The sequence below is a fragment of the Antedon bifida genome, chromosome 6, assembly GCF_963402885.1.
Source record: "Antedon bifida chromosome 6, ecAntBifi1.1, whole genome shotgun sequence".
Lineage (NCBI taxonomy): Eukaryota > Metazoa > Echinodermata > Crinoidea > Comatulida > Antedonidae > Antedon > Antedon bifida.
In genome coordinates, this window is record NC_136231.1 from 13,223,676 (window position 1) to 13,245,657 (window position 21,982).

A 21,982-nucleotide genomic window follows, 5' to 3' on the forward strand; every position below is an offset into this window, starting at 1 on the left:
CTTAATATTTAAAATTAATAAAAAAAAAACATCTGTGTCTTTTTTCTCTATGTTTCCTTAATTTTCCTTAACGATATAGGAAGAGGTTATAGCTGCTTGCACCATGATAAGGAAACACAACATAACAAGTTGGTCAGGTAAACTGATTGGTACGACGGAATTACAGCAACTATTGCCTACTAACTCCGGAAACTGGCTCGTCGTTCCTCCAATGCCTTTGTAGCTTGTCATTAGTCTATAGAACAGAGGACTGTGTGGTACTAGTTGTTCATCACTCTCGTTATTTTTTATGTTTTAAGGATACATTATGAAGAGGTTTCGAAAGTTCACCATCTTATTTTTTGGGATATTATTACTCATTTTCACTATTGAAAAAGGTAGGTTTAACAATATAAGATAACGTTTGGTAATTGAAAACTGAAGGCTGATTGGGCGTTTCCTTATTATACAATTAAATATTTCTTCTAATTGCATCTTTTATATGAACTTTTAATAAAATCATACATTATTTGTAATATTTTATATGTTAAATTTATATGTTTTGATGAATAATTAAAATACTTAGGTTTTGTAGTCTATGTTTAATGCAACGGATTTGAGAACAAAGTAATCTTTTGTTGTTAATACATCAATTAACATAGGTTCTGTTCGTGTATCAAAATGGCAGATGTTCCTTTCATTGATTCGATGTTATTACTGAAATTTCACTGTTCTTGAAAATTCCATTATCAATGTATCTGGAAATTAGATATATTGACTGATTAGATAGATTGTGTACTCATCGGTGATAATACGAGCAACTTGTTGCTGCCCTGCTCCATATTGTAATACGTGACGGACAGAGATACAGATGCCTTTGTTTCCCTGTTTTTTGCGTTAAGGTAGGCCTACATGTAGGCCAATGTGCTTAAAATATCCGTCAATCTATTCTGTATACTATATTCTAAATACTAATGTTGTAGTAGTTCATCTTTATAACAAAGAGATTAAAATTATTGTTAGGATTCGATATCATGATGGCTTTTACTTTGACCGACATGCCGTCAATATGATTTTGATGCCAATAAAATTGTATCAAAAACAAAATTATATGTAATACATTTTTTCATGCCTCACAATCGTTATTTTAACTCGAAATTTCGGTGGAATCATTCATGATTTATTTAACAATGTATGTTAAAAACTTCTAAGGCTATATCATAACTGTTATTACTCTTATTATTGTACATTTATTTACTGTTGTTTTGTTATCAGCGTTGTCGTCATTGTCCATGTTATTATTAAATACATTATATTCAATTGTTATAATATGTTGTGATTACTATCACCTTCAGAATATCACCAACTGGCAATTATACCCGCCCCAGGGCGGGTTTCAAATGTAGTTTAAAACCTTCTCAGTACAATTCCGATCAATTTGTAACCTTATTACCCACAGACGCCAGTATCTCCCTATACTCACCAACGTTCAACCCCCACCCCGATTCAATCACACCATGCACGGTGATTTAAACAAGAAATATTTCTTACAAAAAACGCCGCTCGACATTTTAAAATTAATCATTGTTCTTTTGATTAATTTATGATTAATTATTAAAAAGATTTCCTTTAATCACAAAGATACATACAAATCACAGATAGTTCTTTAATTATGAATCACATGCCCATTTTTTGACTAGTTAATTGTATACACAGCATTTGAAGAAGACATGTGTACCTTTCCAACAATGTATTATTTGCCAACAAATATTAATCTACTAATTCAAAAATGGCATTTAAAAATGATCAATTTTGAACGTTAATGTGCTGTAGCCTGTTTGTCTGTGACCTCAACCTGAACTGTAGGCATGCAACTGAATACCCTCTAGAGACAACGTGACTTCTCAAGTGAAAATTCTTCCATAATCTGTTGATTCGCGTCAACCAATCAAAGGGCAAGAATCCAAAATCGTTCAACCGTGAACCCTCATAGACTCTTTTCCCAGACGTTTTTTGGGTCCAGCAGCTGAGACCTATAAATTATAGTCGAGTTTCCATTTTCGCAAAACTGTCGGCCTTAGATACTAAAGCTACCGCTATGAAACAGCTTATAAATGAAATTGTCCTCATGGGACATAACTGGCTAGAGCAGCGGCGCGAAAAAATAAATCCATCCCAATACAACTTCCGGTTATGTTGATATTCCATTACTCCGAATTTACAACCCCTCCAGACAGTTTTCGAATGTAGTTTAAAACATTCCCACTGCAATTCCAGTGCAATTTCAAGATCAATTACTTGAAATGATCAACTAAATGCCAGTATCTCCGCCCATTCAGTCCTCGGTGATGTGTTTAGAACCTTTTTCAAATGTTATAACATTCCCAGTACAGTTTCGGTCATGTTGATAGGCCTACACCCCACCCCAACCCCATTTTTCCTATTAGGTTAAGAAAGAAACCATAGAGGGCCTGAATCCATACATGGATATTCATGATGTGACCAAAGAATATAAATTATATTCTTTGATGTGTAAACCCTGGAATTAGTTTTCACGCGGTCGCGGTAACCGAAACTACTCATCGCGTTGCTAGGGTAGCTGCTGCAAAAACAATTACCAACCACGTAGCCGCCCCTACGTACGTATAGTATTACAAATTGAGTGTAAGTGAAATTGATTAAAAATTTGACACTAAAATGATGTTAGTCTAACATATACCCCCTATATATACATGGGAAAATCTTTGGAACTGCTGCTAATACAAAATAAATAAAAAAGTTATAATATACTGTTGCTATGTTTCTGAAATATTTATTTTTCACAACTCACACATAACCGTAGAATCAATTTTGATTATACAGGTTTAATTTTACCATAGCTATGCCTACATATCAACGGATTCTGCCAAAAAAGGAAAGACAATTAATTCAGCAACGCCACAACGCCAGGCTAGGTCTTTAATAGCTAGCATAAGATGTTCGTACGCTACTGCTCTTTACCAGTTAGGCCTACAGAACTAAGCCCAACTGAGGCTAGGCATAGAAACGTCTACGAGCGAACTTTCGACGCGAGCTACTTACGTAGTGCATTATTTTTCTCTTTTTATCATAATTAGAACGTGCATCAGACAGTGTGCTTTGCAGTATGACGTCATTGGCTCGGACATGCCTCATGAATATTCATGAAATATGCACGCCCTCTATAGCCTCTGCCTTAACCTAATAGGAAAAAATCATGCTTCCTGGGGTGATTTAAAAAAAAAAGAATTTTACAGCAATTTTTCAGCTTGGTTCTCCAATGGAAATTCTATTTCACTATCATCTTAGAAAATTTTAAAAGTTGTTCGTTATTTTTGTTTTTTTATTTGTGCTTTTTTTTTGTCTGAATAAAGTAGGCCTATGACTAAATATTTAACGTACCGTAGTTTTAGTGTATTTAATTGAGTTAAGAAAATGTAAGAACAAGGTAATATCAATGCGATGGCTTGAATATTACCGTGTATTATGATGTTATTAATTTTTCTTATAATACAAGAAGAGAATGTCACTGAATAGTTATTAAAGATTAGATTATTTTGAATACAATAAACTGACCTATGACATATGACCCTGTATCACAGCTCTATGATCACAGACAATCCACTCAATTGTTACATGTTCTGTTATTCAATTATTCATATTTTTTTTGCTTGTATTTTTTATTCACAATTTGTAATTGTTATAGTATCATTACAATAACATTAATCAAGTACAATAACAAAAATTGTGATATTAATAATTATATTCATTCATTTTTTTTATTGATGCAAATTGTATTTGCATAACTACTAATTGGGGTTTTAACTAGATTTATTTCACCAGACCTACAAATCAAAATACAGAATACCATTGTGATATATCTACTATCTTCGGTATTTTAGGGTTTTGTGAGACTGTAACTCTAATTAATTCTACGCCGCGGTTTGGTACTGGTGAAACACATTTGAGATGTTTGGACACTAGTGACGAACTTGAAAGCTCCAAGCTCAGGATCAGCCGTGCATATAACAATGGTAATGGACTGGACTTACCAGCTCCCTCAACGGTCGATAACACAGAAGGGCTTGGAAGCGTAGTGGTACGTTGGGGTGGTGATATCGGAGACAGGGGGGCTGGTGTTTATGAATGTTCATCTGTTGGTAGTAGTGATCGTGTACAGACAATCAAGATAGCTGCAAATGGTAAATTACAATTTCAAATAAAATACCACTGTAGGCCTACATAATGACAAATAACGTATGAAATAGAAACAAACATTATTGAACCAGTTAGTAACTTTCTTTTAGTAAATCTTATATAACGTAAGCAATATTTTTATTTTTTCATCAGAACAATAGAATCGTCAAGTTAAGCCGCGATGTTTTATGTACAGATATAATTGTTTATTCAAAGTATTTTAAAAACTAACGGATAATGTACATGATTAACAAGATAGGATTTGTATTCTCTTATCAATTACTTTCCAGGGTGTATCGGATGCTCAAAAGTAAACACTTTTCGAAAGTATCTAAAAACCAATTGAGGCCTACCGGTTTAGTACTGTAGTATTTCCAAGAGTTTGAGATTCATATCTTAATTTTTATGTAGATAGACCTATTTGAAAAGGAAAAACCATACTGTCATGGTCATTTTTAAGAAAACAGACAGTTACAATTTATCATAATCTTATAGGCCCTACTGTTTGTATGCCTCTATCATTATCAAACTAATAATCAACCTATTAATTGATTACAAAAGTAATAGTACATAATATTTATATAGGAATTCTAATAATATAATAACATAATAAATAATAATAATAAAATAACAAACGATTTTTTTTTTTAAATAAAAAAAACAACTAAACAATTGTTTTAGTTGAGCTACTGTTAGCAGTTCGAACTTCCGGTACATTGGCAATTGAAATTGAATGTCTGTGACACGGCGACCTTTAACGGTCTTGTGTATTGTCACAGGTCAACATTTACTTACTTACAGTTATTTAAAAATAGTGATATATATTTCAAATTGATTTCTCAAACAATTAGGTACAACCCAATATTTTTAAAAGTGATTCATCAAATGATGCTTATAATGCTAATTTAAAAAATTAGTAAAATCATTATTTTAGTTCGTTTTTTTGGAAGTGAATTACTTTATTATTGAAACTGCAAAATGACCTATTCAAAGTCTGATTTTATTAATCTTCTTTTTTTCATGTTTTAGAGCAATACATCTCTAATAATAAGTACTAACTACTTGCCAATTTTTGGATTTGGTTATTCATCATGACGTAATTTAATTCTAAAGTACATGATTTAGTACATCAATGTATATATTTCTTGAAATTAGGATATATATTATATCAAGATCCCTAATTGCCCTCTCAAACAATAATCCTATGCTGGTGTACTACTAGTACACTTCCCTTTGTGGTTAAACTAATATTCCCTAGTGAAACAAGCTACTGTAAACGGTAGCGGCATTACGAGTTTGTGGTCTCTTTAAACACACCATCTGTATCCGGTAGATATCTGTACCGTGGTATTAAGATTCATTGACCTTCGTCTGTAACGCACATCGCTGCCAAATATTGTCCAATGGTGTATTGATACCAACTATATCAGGAAACTACAATATCAATTGGCACATTATATTTAGTTCAATGTGTAAACAAACTTGTGAAAACAATATGCTCTATATTAATCACAAAATGATATACAAATTAATAATAGTATGACAAAAAAAGTATTTCAAAGTGAAGAATTGGAAGGGACTGGTGCTATATCTACACTTAGTCAACTCTTTCCATTCTAAACTAGATTATAATAATCTATCAATCGTAAATAAAGCTCTAGGTATAATTATACTTTAAAAAAATATATTTGGATATACACTTCTAAATTTTCTTATACGTATCAATACATAAAATACAAATTAATAGTATGATAAACAAGAAATATTTCTTACAAAAAACGCCGCTCGACTTTTTGACTTTTAATTATTGTTCTTTCTTCAGATATAATGATTTTATTATATCAATTATTTTTGTTTAACAATCAGTAGTAAACATTTTGTGTAAATATAGTCTGGCCTACTGTACAGAACAAAAATATGATCATAAACTAAACTACAGTATATGTAGGCCTACATATTCCAGGGTAGGAGCATGGACCTATCTAATTTATAGGTCCATGGTAGGAGCATTAATTACTCCCTAATTTGACCCGGCCCACATGTACTGCTAGGGATAACGATGCAACATTAAAAGTTAATAGCATACATTGCCTGTTGATATTTTGTATCAATATTAAAATAAAGACAGAATTATGAAAATCTGACTTTCGAAAACTGACTAGTTTTCGAGATATAGGGTCCAAAACTAATAAAAAAAATAATCGTTTTTAGCCACGAACGAAGTAAATAAATTGCGCCCTTAGTAGCCAATTGTATGAACTTTAAGAATTACGGTTTTTAGTCTACAGCTCACTATGTCGGTCGGGTGGTCGGTCGGGTGGTCGGTCGGTCGGTCGGTAAACACTAACTTGTATATGGCCTTATCTTGATATCAGTTTCATCTAGCTAAGTCAATTTTTCACAGTATATTCCTTGGGTCCAGAGGAATCGATGTGGTTATGTTTTCACGGTGCGCAATCAAAAATTACGCGGTCTACGCACGATTTAACGAAATCACGTTTGTAATCATATCTTCACAAGCATGAATCACAATTAAATAAAATTTGGTACTCATAAATTTCAGGGCATAAATCATCATATGGCAAAACAATTACGTTATACGAGCACGTAAAATATGACAGGCTACGCACGTGTAAATTAAAAATATATACATTTTTTTAAACATTTTCAACAAATTCTGTTGGTTGGTCGGTCGGTCGGTAAACGCTAACTTGAGCACGCGACTGCAGCCATCTATATGGCCTTTTTAGTAATATATTTTGTATATCAACATTGTAAAATTCAATAAAATATGATATCACTATGTCGGTCGGGTGGTCGGTAAACACTAACTTGTATATGGCCTTATCTTGATATCAGTTTCATCTAGCTAAGTCAATTTTTCACAGTATATTCCTTATGGCCAGAGGAATCGATGTGGTTATGTTTTCACGGTGCGCAATCAAAAATTACGCGGTATACGCACGATTTAACGAAATCACGTTTGTAATCATATCTTCACAAGCATAAGAATTAAATAAAATTTGGTACTCATAAATTTCAGGGCATAAATCATCATATGACAAAACAATTACGTGCGTAGCGCATGTAACGCATGCGTACGCGCGCTTGTAATCATATCTTCACAAGCATGAATCACAATTAAATAAAATTTAGTACTCATAAATTTCAGGGCATAAATCATCATATGGCAAAACAATTACGTGCGTACGCATGTAGCGCATGCGTACGCGCGCTTAAAATGTTTTAAATTGTCAACAATTATTTTCGATGAAATAAGAGTACGTTTTGGGCAATTTTAACCATATTATACAAAATTGCCATAAGTGCGCAGATTTTGATATGGCCTCTTTTTGCCCGATTTATGTTTTACAACCTTTCTTTAATAATATCATCATATTTGATTCACTTTTCAACTCGAAATTACGTTATACGAGCACGTAAAATATGACAGGCTACGCACGTGTAACTTATTAAAAATATATAAATGTTTTTAAACATTTTCAACAAATTCGGTTGGTTGGTCGGTCGCTAACTTGAGCACGCGACTGCAGCCATCTATATGGCCTTGTTAGTAATATATTTTGTATATCAACATTGTAAAATTCAATAAAATATGATATTACATGTTTATTAAATAAAAAAGAGTGTTTATTAAACCTAATTCAAGGAATTTCAATATATTATTTTCCCGTGTGTTGAATATACAGTCCTCAGTACATCGTGACTTCACTTTGTGTTGATTCACGTCAATTCAACCAATCAAAGGGCGAGAATCCTATGGACCTATCAATTAGTCAAAATACCGAAATATGCCGTAGATAATAAGCGTTCCGCTTGATATTAGCTTCTGAATGAGTAGTCCTCTGGGGATATAGCTGGCTAAAGCCGCGGCGCGAAAAGTTTCGAATTTAAAAAAGTGAACAATTGAAAGTGACTAACATTAACATTTTCCATTGTAAACTAAATTATAATAATTTATCAATCTTAAATAAAGCTCTACTGCCTATATATACTTTAACAAAAAAAATCTATTTAGATATACACTTCTTTTTTTAAACGAATCAAATATTAAGGTAACACTAAATCTTTAAAAAATAAGTAATACTAATAATAAGTAATTAAGAACAGACAGATTAGGAAAAAAACAATTTCAATATAGGCTAATACTAGTACTGTTTAACCACAGGCCTAGTAGGCTAGACCTAGTACTAGCTCAGTTGGCTGAAAGGCAAAACTTCGAAAGACAATTTGAACTTATCTAGGCTAAATATGGCTTTTCCAACGATTCCACGTCTTGTAGAGATGTTCCCATTAATTAATCAAAATCTTACACACGATCGAAAGCTAATTTAAATGCCTTTTTGATCTAAATTAGTACATATATCTCTCCAGAAATGTACTTTCATCGCGAAAAACCAGTCATCATAAAATTCAAATCGCCGTGAAAGAACAAAATAGGTGGCGCTGTTGTATTTCAAAAGTAATAGTATAAAACAAACCCAATTTCTTTATATTCTGGTTGCTCATATTTTACATGCGTAATATCAGGAAAGAGTTAAAAAATTAACTCTTCCCTGGTAATATGGGACATTTAAATTATGTCATCAATAATGTTTTTATCGGTGTAGGTTTGATTTTTTATTTTCGTCGTTTTTTATAGGAATTATTTCACCATCAAAATTATCGATGACAGTCAACAAGGGTGATCGTGTCGACATTGTAATGAAGAGGACAGGTCAAACATCTGATTCGATCGTCTGGGCACACAATAATGTGCAAATCAGCAGTGATATTAACGTTAGTGGAACAATGCACACATATTCGATTTTGTCAGCAGATGTTGCAGACTCGGGGATTTATGAGGCATACCCAAACACTAGCCGATCACGAGGCGCATCCACGAGACTTATTGTCAGAGGTAGGTTTACAAGTTTAGACCATAAATCATTTGTTTGTTTTTGATAGTAGTTACTATAGTGTATGTTCATCAATTGTCATGTTAAACCATTTATATATCATACGAGACAAACTGTTTTTGTAGACGAAGTTTGACCATGATTAGATAGATAAATTACGAATTTCAATCTTCCCTGATAGGCCTATGCGCCATGCTTATGTTACTGTTTTCCTAGACGTTAAAACTCGACGCAAATTAAAACACTGAGCTCTGTGAACGATCAAACAATCGGGGGTTCCCACACCGGCGAAAAATGTATGATTATTTTGCTGATTGCTAGCGTGCTAATCGTAATATCATTTCTGGCCAATCTAGGTGCCATTTATCATAATTTAATTTATCATTAAGTGCGAGAGTAACATTTCCGACCGTCACGTGCTCAAATTTGAGTTAGCGTTTACCGACTGACCAACCAACCGACCAACATTTATGTTTATCTGTTTCTAACTCCTATTCACCTAACAGGATGTGCATATGGAAAATGGAATCCACCGCTTTGTGATCAAATATGTGATAAATGTGCTTATGGTGGCGTCTGTGATTACGTGACAGGGAAATGTATTTGCCCACCTGGATTTCAAGGTGATATGTGCGAGATTGGTGAGTAATTTTAATTTTTAGCAGTATAATTCAGTGTTGTCACTAGAATAGTTGAAATATGATATAGTGACTTCATTTATTAAAAGTATTGATAATATGAAGAATTGTAAATGATTATACAAATAATGAATATTAATGAGACTTAAAAAGACTGTTCCATTTTAACGAATGAAAATAATCTCTCTAATGTTCTATATTACGAAACATTCATTACTTATAACACGTCTGATAAAGTACAGCTGTTATCTAATTAGCCTTCTTAAAACAAAATCCATTGATTAAATCTTGAATCTGATTCACTCAGATTCTGGACGCGAAGGAGAGTCACTAGTAAAGGCTTTATATGTTGATTTTTTTTTTCGAATTATTTACTCGTGACAAAATAATCTTTAAATTAATAATAAATTACACAAATCTGGTCGTTCATTGGCACTTTATCGATTATCGCTTTATTCGTTGAATGGAAAAAACAACCACCGGAAAATAACCAATGCAAAATTACAATGATATACGAAGGTGTGTTAAACTGTGATGTAGGCGTGTAAGTAAAAATTAGGTGTATTTGCAAAATATACATTGATAGTATACTTCGTGTTGACAGAATATCAATTTAGAATCCAAAGGCCAAAATGTGTAGAGTGCTACATTAAGACAATTGATATTAGGATACTTTCAAACAACCAGTTTTGTAATAAATAACTTCATTTTCAGCTTGCAAAACCAATTTTTTCGGAGCCAACTGCAACTACGAATGTCCATCGGACGGGTGTCAAAATCGACAGTTTTGTCTTCATGATCCCTACGGTTGTTCGTGTGCCAGTGGATGGAAAGGACTGGATTGCGATCAGCGTAAGTAATAATGGAATGAGTCAAAAACAGTCAAGATTTATAAAAAAAACACCAGTAGGCCTACAGATGTATTACATAAAACTACATTTGTTTAATTCTGTGAATCATCAATTGACGAAATCTGAATTAATAATGTTGTTTCCGATCCTTCAGCATGCGATGACGGTAGATTTGGACCAGACTGCAACCAAAGCTGTTTAATGTGTTTAAATGGAGCTCAATGTGACAAGCAAAAGGGTTGTATTTGTACTGATCAATGGACAGGACCATGGTGTGACTCTCCAAGTAAGTACAGTACTGGTACACAAACAAAAACTCAATTTGATTACTGCTTTTTTTTGCCCGATTCGTTTGCTTAATTTGGTTCACTCACAGTTATTGCGTTCTTTCCGTAGAAATTTCGTTTACTTCTGACGCTGAGATCGTAAATTTTCAAGACAATAGAAGAATAGTCCTTAGGTGTTCCTGCCACCTACAATCATCCCAATGCCCACAACTGACAATTAAAGTAAGTCCTTCATTAACTTATCTTTTGTAAAACCCTGTTAGCCTGTATCATTTAATTTCGCATGTATTTTCAGAAATTTTTTTTATTCGGTATATAAAAATATATTACAAAACGACAGTCAAGGACTGAAATGAATTGTATTACAAAATAATTAAAAATTAGTTAAAATTGCTATAAAAATAGAAACATCTTATTAAAATTAGATATCGTACCATAAAATCATAAAACAAATGCTCATAACCTACAAAGTGATGCATAGTCCTTCTTTTTGAAAAGCAGACTAGAATATGAATTAATCAGTAAATATTGTTTTACTTTTCTTAGCCACTTAGTACGAAACTTCATTTTCGTTCTAACCCAACAAATCGTATCTCCGATAACTATATTGAATATGAGTTTACACCTTATGGTATCAATGGAATAATAGAATTTGCCTGCGTAGCATCCAACGTGTATGTCAATACAACACTCACGCTTAGAATTAACGTCATTGGTAAGTCACATTAAAAAAAAAAAAGTAACTAAAAATCAAAAACACTTTAACACAACATGGTGGAAAAAGTGTTTTCCTCAGTCCGTGCACCATGCGACATCTGGATGTGGCTAGTTTACAGCGGCACTTTTTTAGCGTTATCTTTTTATAATAAAATCTATAAAGCAAAGAAAATATAGTATGCAACGAATAGGTAGTATTCATATTATTAGTAATTATTGAATAGTAGGCCTTTTTATTTACGATTTAACAGAAGTTATTTTAGATGTGTTAATCCCCTCATTGACTTTTTAGAGACATATTTGTATTTAAATCAACCGTTTGATTTAACGATAATTCGTCAACCAGGTTTACAGAATCTTTAGTTCATTTTCAGGTAAAGATCCTGTAATATCGGAATTCCAAGACAAGGAAAGTAATATTGGACAGGATGCAAGTTTCACTTGTAAAGGTTCAATTGGCGATATGGATTCAGTTGATAATGTTGTGTTAATTTCACCAAATGGTGTTGAAATTGAATCAGTGCTTGTATACAGTCATGTATATATGTTTGACATATTTGAAGTAGACAATAGCAAGGCAGGCAACTACACATGTAGGATGACCTCATCCGGTGGTATCACTGAAGATATTGCAGAACTTCAATGTAAAAGTATGTCAAAAATCATCTATTTTCCTGTAAATTCCCTAACTAATTGAATTTGTTGTCACCATATAATCATCATGATATTGTAGTCAGTAGAATTAAAATCTTATAAATCATTAAAAACTTTTAAAAAAACAACAAACGTAAAAAAATAAATTAGACCAAGAACATGGATTCAAAATGGCAAAATTCAAAGTTGAATTACAGTTGAATCGTCACTGGATTCATCCTTCAGAATGACATTTACATAATTACATAAAAATGAAACTAGACTTAAATAATCTATCTCTAAAAATAATCTGGCCTGTATACAGTAATTGTTTCCACTTGTAACAACAACAAAATCTGTAAATAAACCCTCGGCTATCAGTAGCACGCTTTAAAGGAGGTTAAAGGGATTGAACTTGACAAGTGTACTGTAATCTTATTGTTTCTTGGCAATAAATGTGAATGGAATGACATGAATGAAATTACGTCATTTTCGTGGTTACGTCACCCATATGTATATTAGGCCTAACGAATATCGTTTTAAGAGCTAGAAATTAGTAATGGTACTTACTTTAATTTACCGAATGTATATTAATAACCATGTTTTTTGTTCATCAGATCCGCCTACTCCTCTGAAACCACCGATTGTAATCAGAAATGCACAGGGGGTAATGCGCATAAACCTTAACTTTAAAGAACATTCAGGGGATGGACCAATCAGAGCTGTTATACTTAACTACAAAAGAACTGCATCTTCTACTGCTCAATGGCAAGACGAAGTAATCGACAGTGGATTGCAAAACAGCAGTGTTATAGAAATGACAAATGAGTTGCTGGAATATGATACTGAGTATGAGTTTTTTGTTTCTCTAAAAAGACCTGGCCCTGGAGGACAAGGGGTGGCAGGACCATCGATAAGAATTCGGTTAAGCTGTAAAGGTAACATCAACTATTTTTATGATTACTACCGTATTTATTTGCGAAAAAAAATACAAACCTCCAGTTTCTTTCTCATCCTTTCTTCGGCAACTTTCTAATATAGAATAACCACCGTAGTTTTCCTTTGAATTTGCATGAATTTATTAATTTAACGGTGCGGTACTTTTTGAGAAACAATTATACAATGAATCGGTATTTATACCATACCGGTAGTGTATCTATAGTTATGTAATTTTATTCAGATCGTCAAAAATAATTTCAATGACGTTAACACCACGCCACTTCGAAATTATAATGATTAAACACTTAAATCATATTTAACTTCAACATTTTTTGATCAAGTGTATTCGATATTTAAATTCAATCTTGAATCCTTACTGAAACGGTTAAAAATATAATATGAAGTTCTCGTTTTTATTACATCGCTAAAGCAATCACAAGCGATTGAGGGCTTTTTTACATTTTGTGCAAGTCACGAATTGCACGTTATTGCAGCTACACGAAATGGATATTGCTAGCATGTGTATTAGTTATGCGGCGAGACACAGCTTATTCCCACACATTTACATTAATTTGCTTTATTTTTTTGTTTTTAGAGCCACATGAATCCCCTAATTTTGAATTAAAAGCAACAAGCGAAGATACTATCCGTGTAACATGGACAGTAAGTGTCAATTTAACTTTTGTTACATTGTATTCATATAAATTATCTCAATGGAGATACATAAAAAAAGCGAAAAGCTAAATCAAAAACGTAAAACAGCCAGAAAAGTTAGCAGAGCTTTCGGGCAACACTAGCCCTTCATCAGTGCAAGTATATATATATATATATATATTAGAATTAATGTTCTTTGCCTACTGTGTTTATATATATATATTATATATATATATATTTAAGCTGTTTTTTAAAGTTCTATTCCAAAATTGTTTATATCTACTAAGCTATCTTCTTCTTGTTTTCTACCGTTACTTTCTCTACCCTCTATTCACCAGCCTTGTGCCTCTTTTGTTTTATTTCTTTTATTCCTGTCCACTCAGGCAGCGATTGCCTGATATATCTTTCTATCTTTGCCCGATTACCAGCCCTTCACTTGCACTGATGAAGGGCTAGTGTTGACCGAAAGCTCTGCTAACTTTTCTGGCTGTTTTAAGTAATGATTTAGCTTTTCGCTTTTTTTGTATCTCCATTGAGATCCAGCCACTGATACCCACAGCATTGTCACTTTTTCTCATTCTCACAGATTTCCTTATCTTATCCTTTCAAATTAATTAATTAAATTTCAGTATATCAAATTAAATAATTAAATTTCAGTATATCACCGGGCGGTTTAGAATTAATGTTCTATGCCTAATGTGTTATATGTATATTTGAACAATTGTCTTTCAGTACTACTACGTCTCCAATACTTATGTTCCTCCTTCATGCCGTTCTTGTAACACTGTTAAATTTTAAGTTTCCAACGCCTCCAAAACAAACTTGTATGGTATTGAAGTTGTCGCCAACGTTTACCTTTGTCTGATTTGTCAAACACTTCTGGTGCATGACCTACTACATTTGCTCCAAATAACAAATTATTGGGCATTATTGGTTCCAAATCATCCGGCGAATTCTGATTGGTAGTAAGTGGACGACTGTTCAAAATATGTTCTGCTTCGCAAAACAGAGTACAGATTTAGTGGTTGTTCCTTCAGTACACCGTATAATACCGTTCGTGATGATCTAATTAAACGTTCCCATATACCTAAAAAATGCGATGCCACTGGAGGGTTAAACTTCCAATCAATGTTGTTTGCTAACATCTTCTCCTGAACTTTATGATGCTCAACACGGTTAAGTGCCTGTTTCGATTCTGTCCCTGCGCCGACCAAATTTGTTCCGTTATCTGAAGTAAAGTCTTGAAGCCATAACCACGTCTAGCCAGAAATCTTCTCAATGAATTTATGCACGAATCTGTGGTCAAAGAGTAGGCTACCTCTAAGTGTACGGCTCTGGTTGTGAAACATGTGAACAATACTCCATATCACTTCAATACTCCATATCGCTTCAATACTGAACTTCCTCGTTTATCTCAAACTGACCAAAATAGTCGATGCCTGTATGGAAGATGGTCTACTCCCTATGGGAGGGAAGGAAGATCGGCCATCTGCTGTTCTTCGGGTCTTCTTTGGTATCTTCTGCAAGTGACACATATTTTCACACATGTTTTCGCAGCTGAAGGAAGCATGACAATTAAAAATTTCTTTCGCACCTCATTGATTAGCTGATTCCTTCCGCAGTGGCATGTGGACTTGCGCACCTCCTTTATAATCATCTCTGAGAGTATTTGATGCCTCGGCAAAACAATAGGATGCTTGGCATCATCGTCTAACTCCGAATTCTTCTCAACTGATTTTCCTTAGAGAAAGCTGTTGGAATTGTCACCTCATTCTCCATACCAGATAAAGCCTGTGTGCGCATTCCTTTCACCAATCTCGCCGCGGCCGTATATGGTAATCCCATGGTTTTAAACGAAATGGAACCTTTGGTACCGCCAACACCCAACTGAAACATCAACTTCTCAGAAATGAAAGATATATTGCTTTCTGGGTCAAGGAATGCGTAAGTCCACCACTTGACGACCGTTTAACTTAACCAAAACTGGCAGCTAAAGCACAATCTGTATTATCATCTGCACAATATGCTGATACATTTGCTGTTACGAATGTCTTAGACGAATGCCTACTCCTTTCAGTTTTTCAAATATTGAACATTCCCCCAACCAACACCCTGATTTCTTCCAGTATGGGCAAGAATTCACATTGTGAGATGTTTCTTCTAAGCTTGCGAATGCACCACTCATCGTATCCTTTCTTGTATATTTGGATTGATTTCCTTATTTTATTTTAAACGTTGGATTATAAAGAATCCTGGCCTGTGTAGACACACATTCTACTAGGTCTCCAAACGCAACTCGGCGGTTTTGCTGGATACAGTCGGTTTTGGTGCGCCACCTTTCCCGCATTTTGACAATCATTTGAAGGTTTGTGGTGGCATTAAGTTCGTCCATATATCCCAAATCTACCATAACATTTTGGCACTCCAAAAGATGTAATGAAAACCTTAAAAACCCTCTTCTGCCTTGATATCTGAGAAGTTATTGACTCTTTGAAGGTATGATTCTGCCAATTAAAAACGTATTTCCATACCGCTTTATAATGGCTTGTTTGGCTTTAGTGTAGCCTTTCTCTGGTTCCATGTGCAATCACAAGTTGATTTACCTCCCGGCCGTGAATTGTTCCAATTCACGGTCGGGGAGAGTGTTTAATACTTTCCTTTCAATCTCATGCTGAAATGCTTGCATAAACCTGTAGTAGTCAGTCAGGCTCCCCACTGAATGGAGTGAGCTCCCTCTTGGCAAACTAGTGGTCTTCATAAACTGCATGAATGCGTCATGGACTGGGTCTTTGGTGTATGTAGTGGGAGGTTGTATTAAAGTTAAATATACATATATTATATTTTATATAACCCCTAAATAAATTCCTGTCATTTGATTGGACGATTGTGGGTCACATGGCGTGCAATAGTACGCACTATTAAACGATCGTTTAATAGTACTTTTTGAAACATTTTTGTGTACGAAAAAAAAAACGTTTCGCGGATGAAAAAAAATCTAGTATACAAATTACCCTATAATATGGCTCTGTACTGTGAAATACAACAGCGCCACCTGTCGTCTGGCCTCAGTTTCGTTTCTCTTTTTAAATTTTGTGTACGAAAAAAAAAACGTTTCGCGGATGAAAAAAAACCTAGTATACAAATTACTGTGAAATACAACAGCGCCACTTGTCGTCTGGTCTCAGTTTCATTTGTAAACACCACCGCGAGATATGCAACAGCAGCAGATATTTGTGTACGATTTGGACATATATAATTATGTAATACTTTCATTCAGAAAGGCATTTAAATTAGCCTTAGATCGTTTTTAGGATTTTGATTCATTAATGGGGACATCCCTACAAGACGTGGAATTGCTGGAAAACCATAATTAGCCTAGATAAGTTCCAATTGTCTGTCGAAGTTTTGCCTTTCAGCCAAGCTACTGTAGTACTAGGCTACATGGTCTAGCCTAGGCCATGCTAGTATATTAGGCTAGTCCTAGTTTAGGGGTTTTAGCCTTGCTAGGCCTAAGATTGTTTGGTCGTTTGTTGACATAATTAACACTAAAGTAGGTGTGTTTATAAAATCCATATAAATATAACATTTAATATAATATTAAAAACCAAATGTTACTGTTTTCAATCAATGTGAATGAAATGTGGGCCTTTGGCTAGGGCCACCTTACCTTATTTGATTCAAATGACAGGAATCTATTTAGATGTTATATAAAACAAATAATGAATGTTTTATATTCGTGTAATGGTACAAATAATGGCATTTGGTGAATGATGAAAGGTTAATATCAACTCGGCGTTGCCTCGTTGATATATAACCTTTCATCATTCACCTCATGCCATTACTTGTACCATTACACTCATAAACATTCATTATTTGTATATTTTATATTGCGCTTTAGACTTTCTAGGCCTAGGATTGCTTGGTGGTTTGTTGACATAATTAAACACTACAATTGGTGTGTTTATAAATCCAAAATATAATATTTAATATATAATATTTAATATAAATATATATAATATTTAATAAATACTAAAAAAATGTTACTGTTTCAATCAATGTGAATCAAATGTAGGCCTAGGTCTACCTTTTATTCCATCTGATTCAAATGACAGGAATCTATTTAGATGTTACATAAAACAAATAATGAATGTTTTATATTCGTGTAATGGTACAAATAATGGCATTTGGTGGCAGCTGGGTATATATATAACCTTTCATCACTCACCTCATGCCATTATTTATACCATTACACTCATAAACATTCATTAATTGTATACTATAACAATTGGATAATTGGATAAAAAAAAACTCTGTTTTATAATGAGCTAAGTGAAGAATTAGCACCAGCTTCGTTTTAAAATTTCCCATTAGAAAATATGTTCACTAATTTAATGGCTTCCAGTATTACTTAAATCTTTTATTTTGATTAAAGGTCTGGACCTGTTATGTTTGTGCATTGCCGCGACTGAACGACTCTTTTTTCAGAATGATTCCTCGCTAACCAATTCCTCTATTGGTCTTACTGACAATGCCTCTTATGTGTCGGCAGTATTGTCCAGGAATCACTGGACTATGCATAAATGCGAAGCTTGAGGAAAACATTTGCCTGCTTGGAAAATCTTCCTTCAAGAAAAAAAGTTTGATTGGAATCACAGAAAGTTGGCTGTACACGATGGAATGGTAATGTGGTATATAACAGGCCACCTAGTGACTACAACTCTGCAATCCAACTTGAAGAAGTACTTTTTCATTTGAATATCCAACAATACAAAGGAGTAGTCCTTATGGGTTATTTTAACATCAATTGGTTGGATATTGACCATAAAACCAGCAACCAACTACCAACTTACTCGTGTTCTGAAACGGACTTCATCTTTAGGGTTCCATCAGATGGTTGAAGAGCTAACCAGATCTGCCACTACACTAAATGATAAAAGCACACTCATTGATTTGAGAATTACAGGCCTGTTGCACTAACTTCGCTTTCTTGTAACGTGCTTGAAAGCATAAGTGCAGATGCACTTCGCAACCACCTGAATGGGTTTGGTCTCATGTACGATGCACAACACGGTTTTACTCTTGGAAAATCATGCTCGACCTTGCTTGCTGAAGCCACAACTTCTTGAATTAACTCACTTGATATGAGTGTTCCTCGAATTGACATTGTAGCACTGAATTGTAGTCGTGCATTTGATTCAATTTCGCATTCAACATTGATAGCTAGTTCCTTCTATTCCATCATATTTACTTGATGGAAATTTCCTTTAAATGTTAAGGATGTTACTTTACTTGGCGTTGTAATATCTCATGATTTGTCTTGGTCACATCAAGTGAACACAGTTACATTAAAATGCAATACGATGCTGGGTATTATTCGATCCATTGCAACCGGATGTTCTACTTCAGTCCTGCTGAATCTTTATAAATCTCTTGTTTTGCCTCATGTCCAATACTGTTCTCCAATCTGGTATCCTTACCGACAATTTCACATAGATAGGATAGAAAAGATTCAAAGAGGAGCCAGCCGACTTATGCAGACAGATTATTTAAATTAAACACTATTGTATCTAAAAGCATTATATCACTTTTTTTTGTCTTAAATATTTTATACAGGCTACAGAATTGTTTGATTTTAAATACGCTGATTATTAACAGCAGGCATTTTTTAACTTTTAAACATCTAAAACCGATAGCAAACAAGACAATATACATGGCTGCAGTCGCGTGCTCAATTTAGTGTTTACCGACCGACCAACCGACCGACATAGTGAGCTGTAGAGTCTAAAACTAAAAACATTGTAATCCATTTCGATTTATTCGTTTGTGGAATGGGCTACCGGCTGACATCAGAAATTCATTTTTATGCAAAAGTTGGACACATTTTAAAGATATTTTAAAAAATAATTGTAGAACCATATACTTTTATTATAATTATATTTATGTTGATTTCTGTACGTTTTAGCGTTTTTGTTTTGAGTGGCACGCCTAATCGGCGACAGAAGCTTTTGGCCTCTGTTGCCACTCCTTGGCGCAATCTAGCTATTGTTTGTATTGTTATGTTTGTATAAATGTGTTTGCCGAAATTAATAAAAAAAAATTAAAAAAATAAAATAGAACAAATGGGTAAATTTATTTTTTGTGCATATTATATCAAAAGCAATAATTCATTTTGCATCTAATTTGTGTATATTTAATCTTTATATCATGTGGTTAAATGTGCTTATAACAATTGTGTCATAAAAGCAAGTATCAATGTGCAATACGTTTTATTTACTTATAGTTGACAGCATCCGTCAGCATAACGGAGTTCGTCATATCATGCCGAATGAAGGGAACATTAAATTGGAAAGAAACTTCAGTCACCACACCAGATGCACACCAATGTGACATAACAGGACTGCAAATGGCAATGCTTTACTATTGCAGAATGTTGGCTAAAAGCTGTGGAGGCCGGGGACCTTTCAGTGTACAGAAAAGTGTCCAAACACAAGATGGAGGTAGAGCGATTTATGTCTTATATTAAAAAACTAGAATTCTTGATTGAATCCTATCATGTTGAGCAACCAATCAACATTTAATTTAAAAAATTAAACTTGCGTACCGCCAAATCGTGCATCGAGTCTCAGTGCTGTAACTCGAACCATAGCCATAACGTACATTTATGACAAGAATGACAATAACGTTTTTAAAGTAATATAAATTCATTATTTTTATAAAACGTCAAAAATTACAGGAATATTGTTATTAATTATATCAATCTGTCTTTAATGTGTTGTATTTTACGGTAGGGAAAGAAATTCTGAGCTTTATCTATGCACTATTATTTTTATTGGTAAACAGCTCCGGGACCTGTACAAATGATGATCGTAACTGTTCAGGCCAGTGACATTATATTGGTAACATGGAAGGACCCGAGTGTCACAAATGGCGACATCAAATCATTTAATATAACGTACATTGAACGAAGAACCGGTGTAGTTAAGACACTTAATGCACCTGGTTACCAACACTTTTTCTACATTCAAAACCTGAAGCCATACACTAACTATATTATTATGGTCAGTGCCAAGACAACGAAGCTTGGAAAAGTTTCTACCATGAACGCTACCACACAACAGTCTGGTATGTAGCTATTGTTGTTGTTGCTGTTACTGTTGTTATTATCGTTACTGTTGTTATTATCGTTACTGTTATTGTTATTTTATATAATTATTTTTCATATTTATTGTTTTATAATCATTTTTGTAATTCTGTTTCCTTTCTTCCTTTCTTGTCCTCTTCATTTCTGTCTTTCTTTCTATCTGACATATCACAACTGTATAACCAATACTATATAGAGGAACTCTAACTGATGAAATTCGAGTATTCACAGTGGAACCATAGGCGTATAAACAGGGTTTAAATCAGTATATATAGCTAAAGGTGCACCCACTGGCTGTGGTGGTAAATCAATTATTCTTATTAACTTTATAAGATGGGAAACCGTGCTTTCACATACATGTAGGCCTAATTTGAAGAACAAAACATATGTTTATAACACCATCTTGTTCCACAGTACCTACTGGTCCACCAATGAATACCACATACGAGTTTTCGAAGAACAACCTAATTTTTAAATGGAAAGAACCGAGTGAGAATAAAAGAAATGGAATAATAACTCACTATGAATACGAATTGTATGAAGGAAAAACATCACGTGATACCTACATGATTAAAACAGCTACTGTCAATATTCCTAGAGTTATTTTTGAAACATTGGAGGAAAATCAACAATATACATTTCTTGTACGGGCGTTTACTGTCATGGGCTTTGGTCCATGGAGTGATGATTTCATAGCGTCAACAATACCGACCCCCTGTAAGTTACCCAATTTTGTAAATCATACATTATTATTACCTCCGTCAAGGAGGGAGGTTATATAGTCGATAGCGTGTGTCTGTTTGTAATCAGGATTACTTAAAAAGTTATCAGATAGGTGATAATCCCTCTGATACAGGACTATTTTGTGAACCAGTTCACCGGTTAACCCCCTGTCTCGAATGATGGGTTCTTTAAAGTGCACACGGGTTATACCTGTGTACACTAACCTTCGGGTAATTCATCATCATTAATCATAATTCGTCATGTTCATTAGTGAATCTTGTAAGAG

General features: G+C 33.9%; 1 protein-coding gene across 2 annotated transcripts in view; it reads left to right on the top strand.

Moving 5' to 3' along the window:
• The first annotated feature begins 244 nt into the window (after positions 1-244).
• LOC144845416 (tyrosine-protein kinase receptor Tie-1-like) overlaps positions 245-21,982 on the top strand; it is a 38,182-nt gene continuing 16,444 nt past the window's right edge. Inside the window, exons 1-14 of one of the 2 annotated variants that reach the window (XM_078702730.1) lie at positions 245-377; positions 3,900-4,199; positions 8,858-9,115; positions 9,620-9,754; positions 10,466-10,603; positions 10,757-10,888; positions 10,999-11,111; positions 11,436-11,604; positions 11,981-12,256; positions 12,857-13,177; positions 13,774-13,841; positions 20,113-20,329; positions 20,673-20,954; positions 21,388-21,690. In XM_078702730.1, the coding sequence (XP_078558856.1) occupies positions 308-377; positions 3,900-4,199; positions 8,858-9,115; positions 9,620-9,754; positions 10,466-10,603; positions 10,757-10,888; positions 10,999-11,111; positions 11,436-11,604; positions 11,981-12,256; positions 12,857-13,177; positions 13,774-13,841; positions 20,113-20,329; positions 20,673-20,954; positions 21,388-21,690 (2,782 nt within the window). In that variant the 5' untranslated portion in view covers positions 245-307. The remainder of the gene's footprint in view (positions 378-3,899; positions 4,200-8,857; positions 9,116-9,619; positions 9,755-10,465; positions 10,604-10,756; positions 10,889-10,998; positions 11,112-11,435; positions 11,605-11,980; positions 12,257-12,856; positions 13,178-13,773; positions 13,842-20,112; positions 20,330-20,672; positions 20,955-21,387; positions 21,691-21,982) is intronic. The other variant, XM_078702731.1, reaches the window with a different exon arrangement.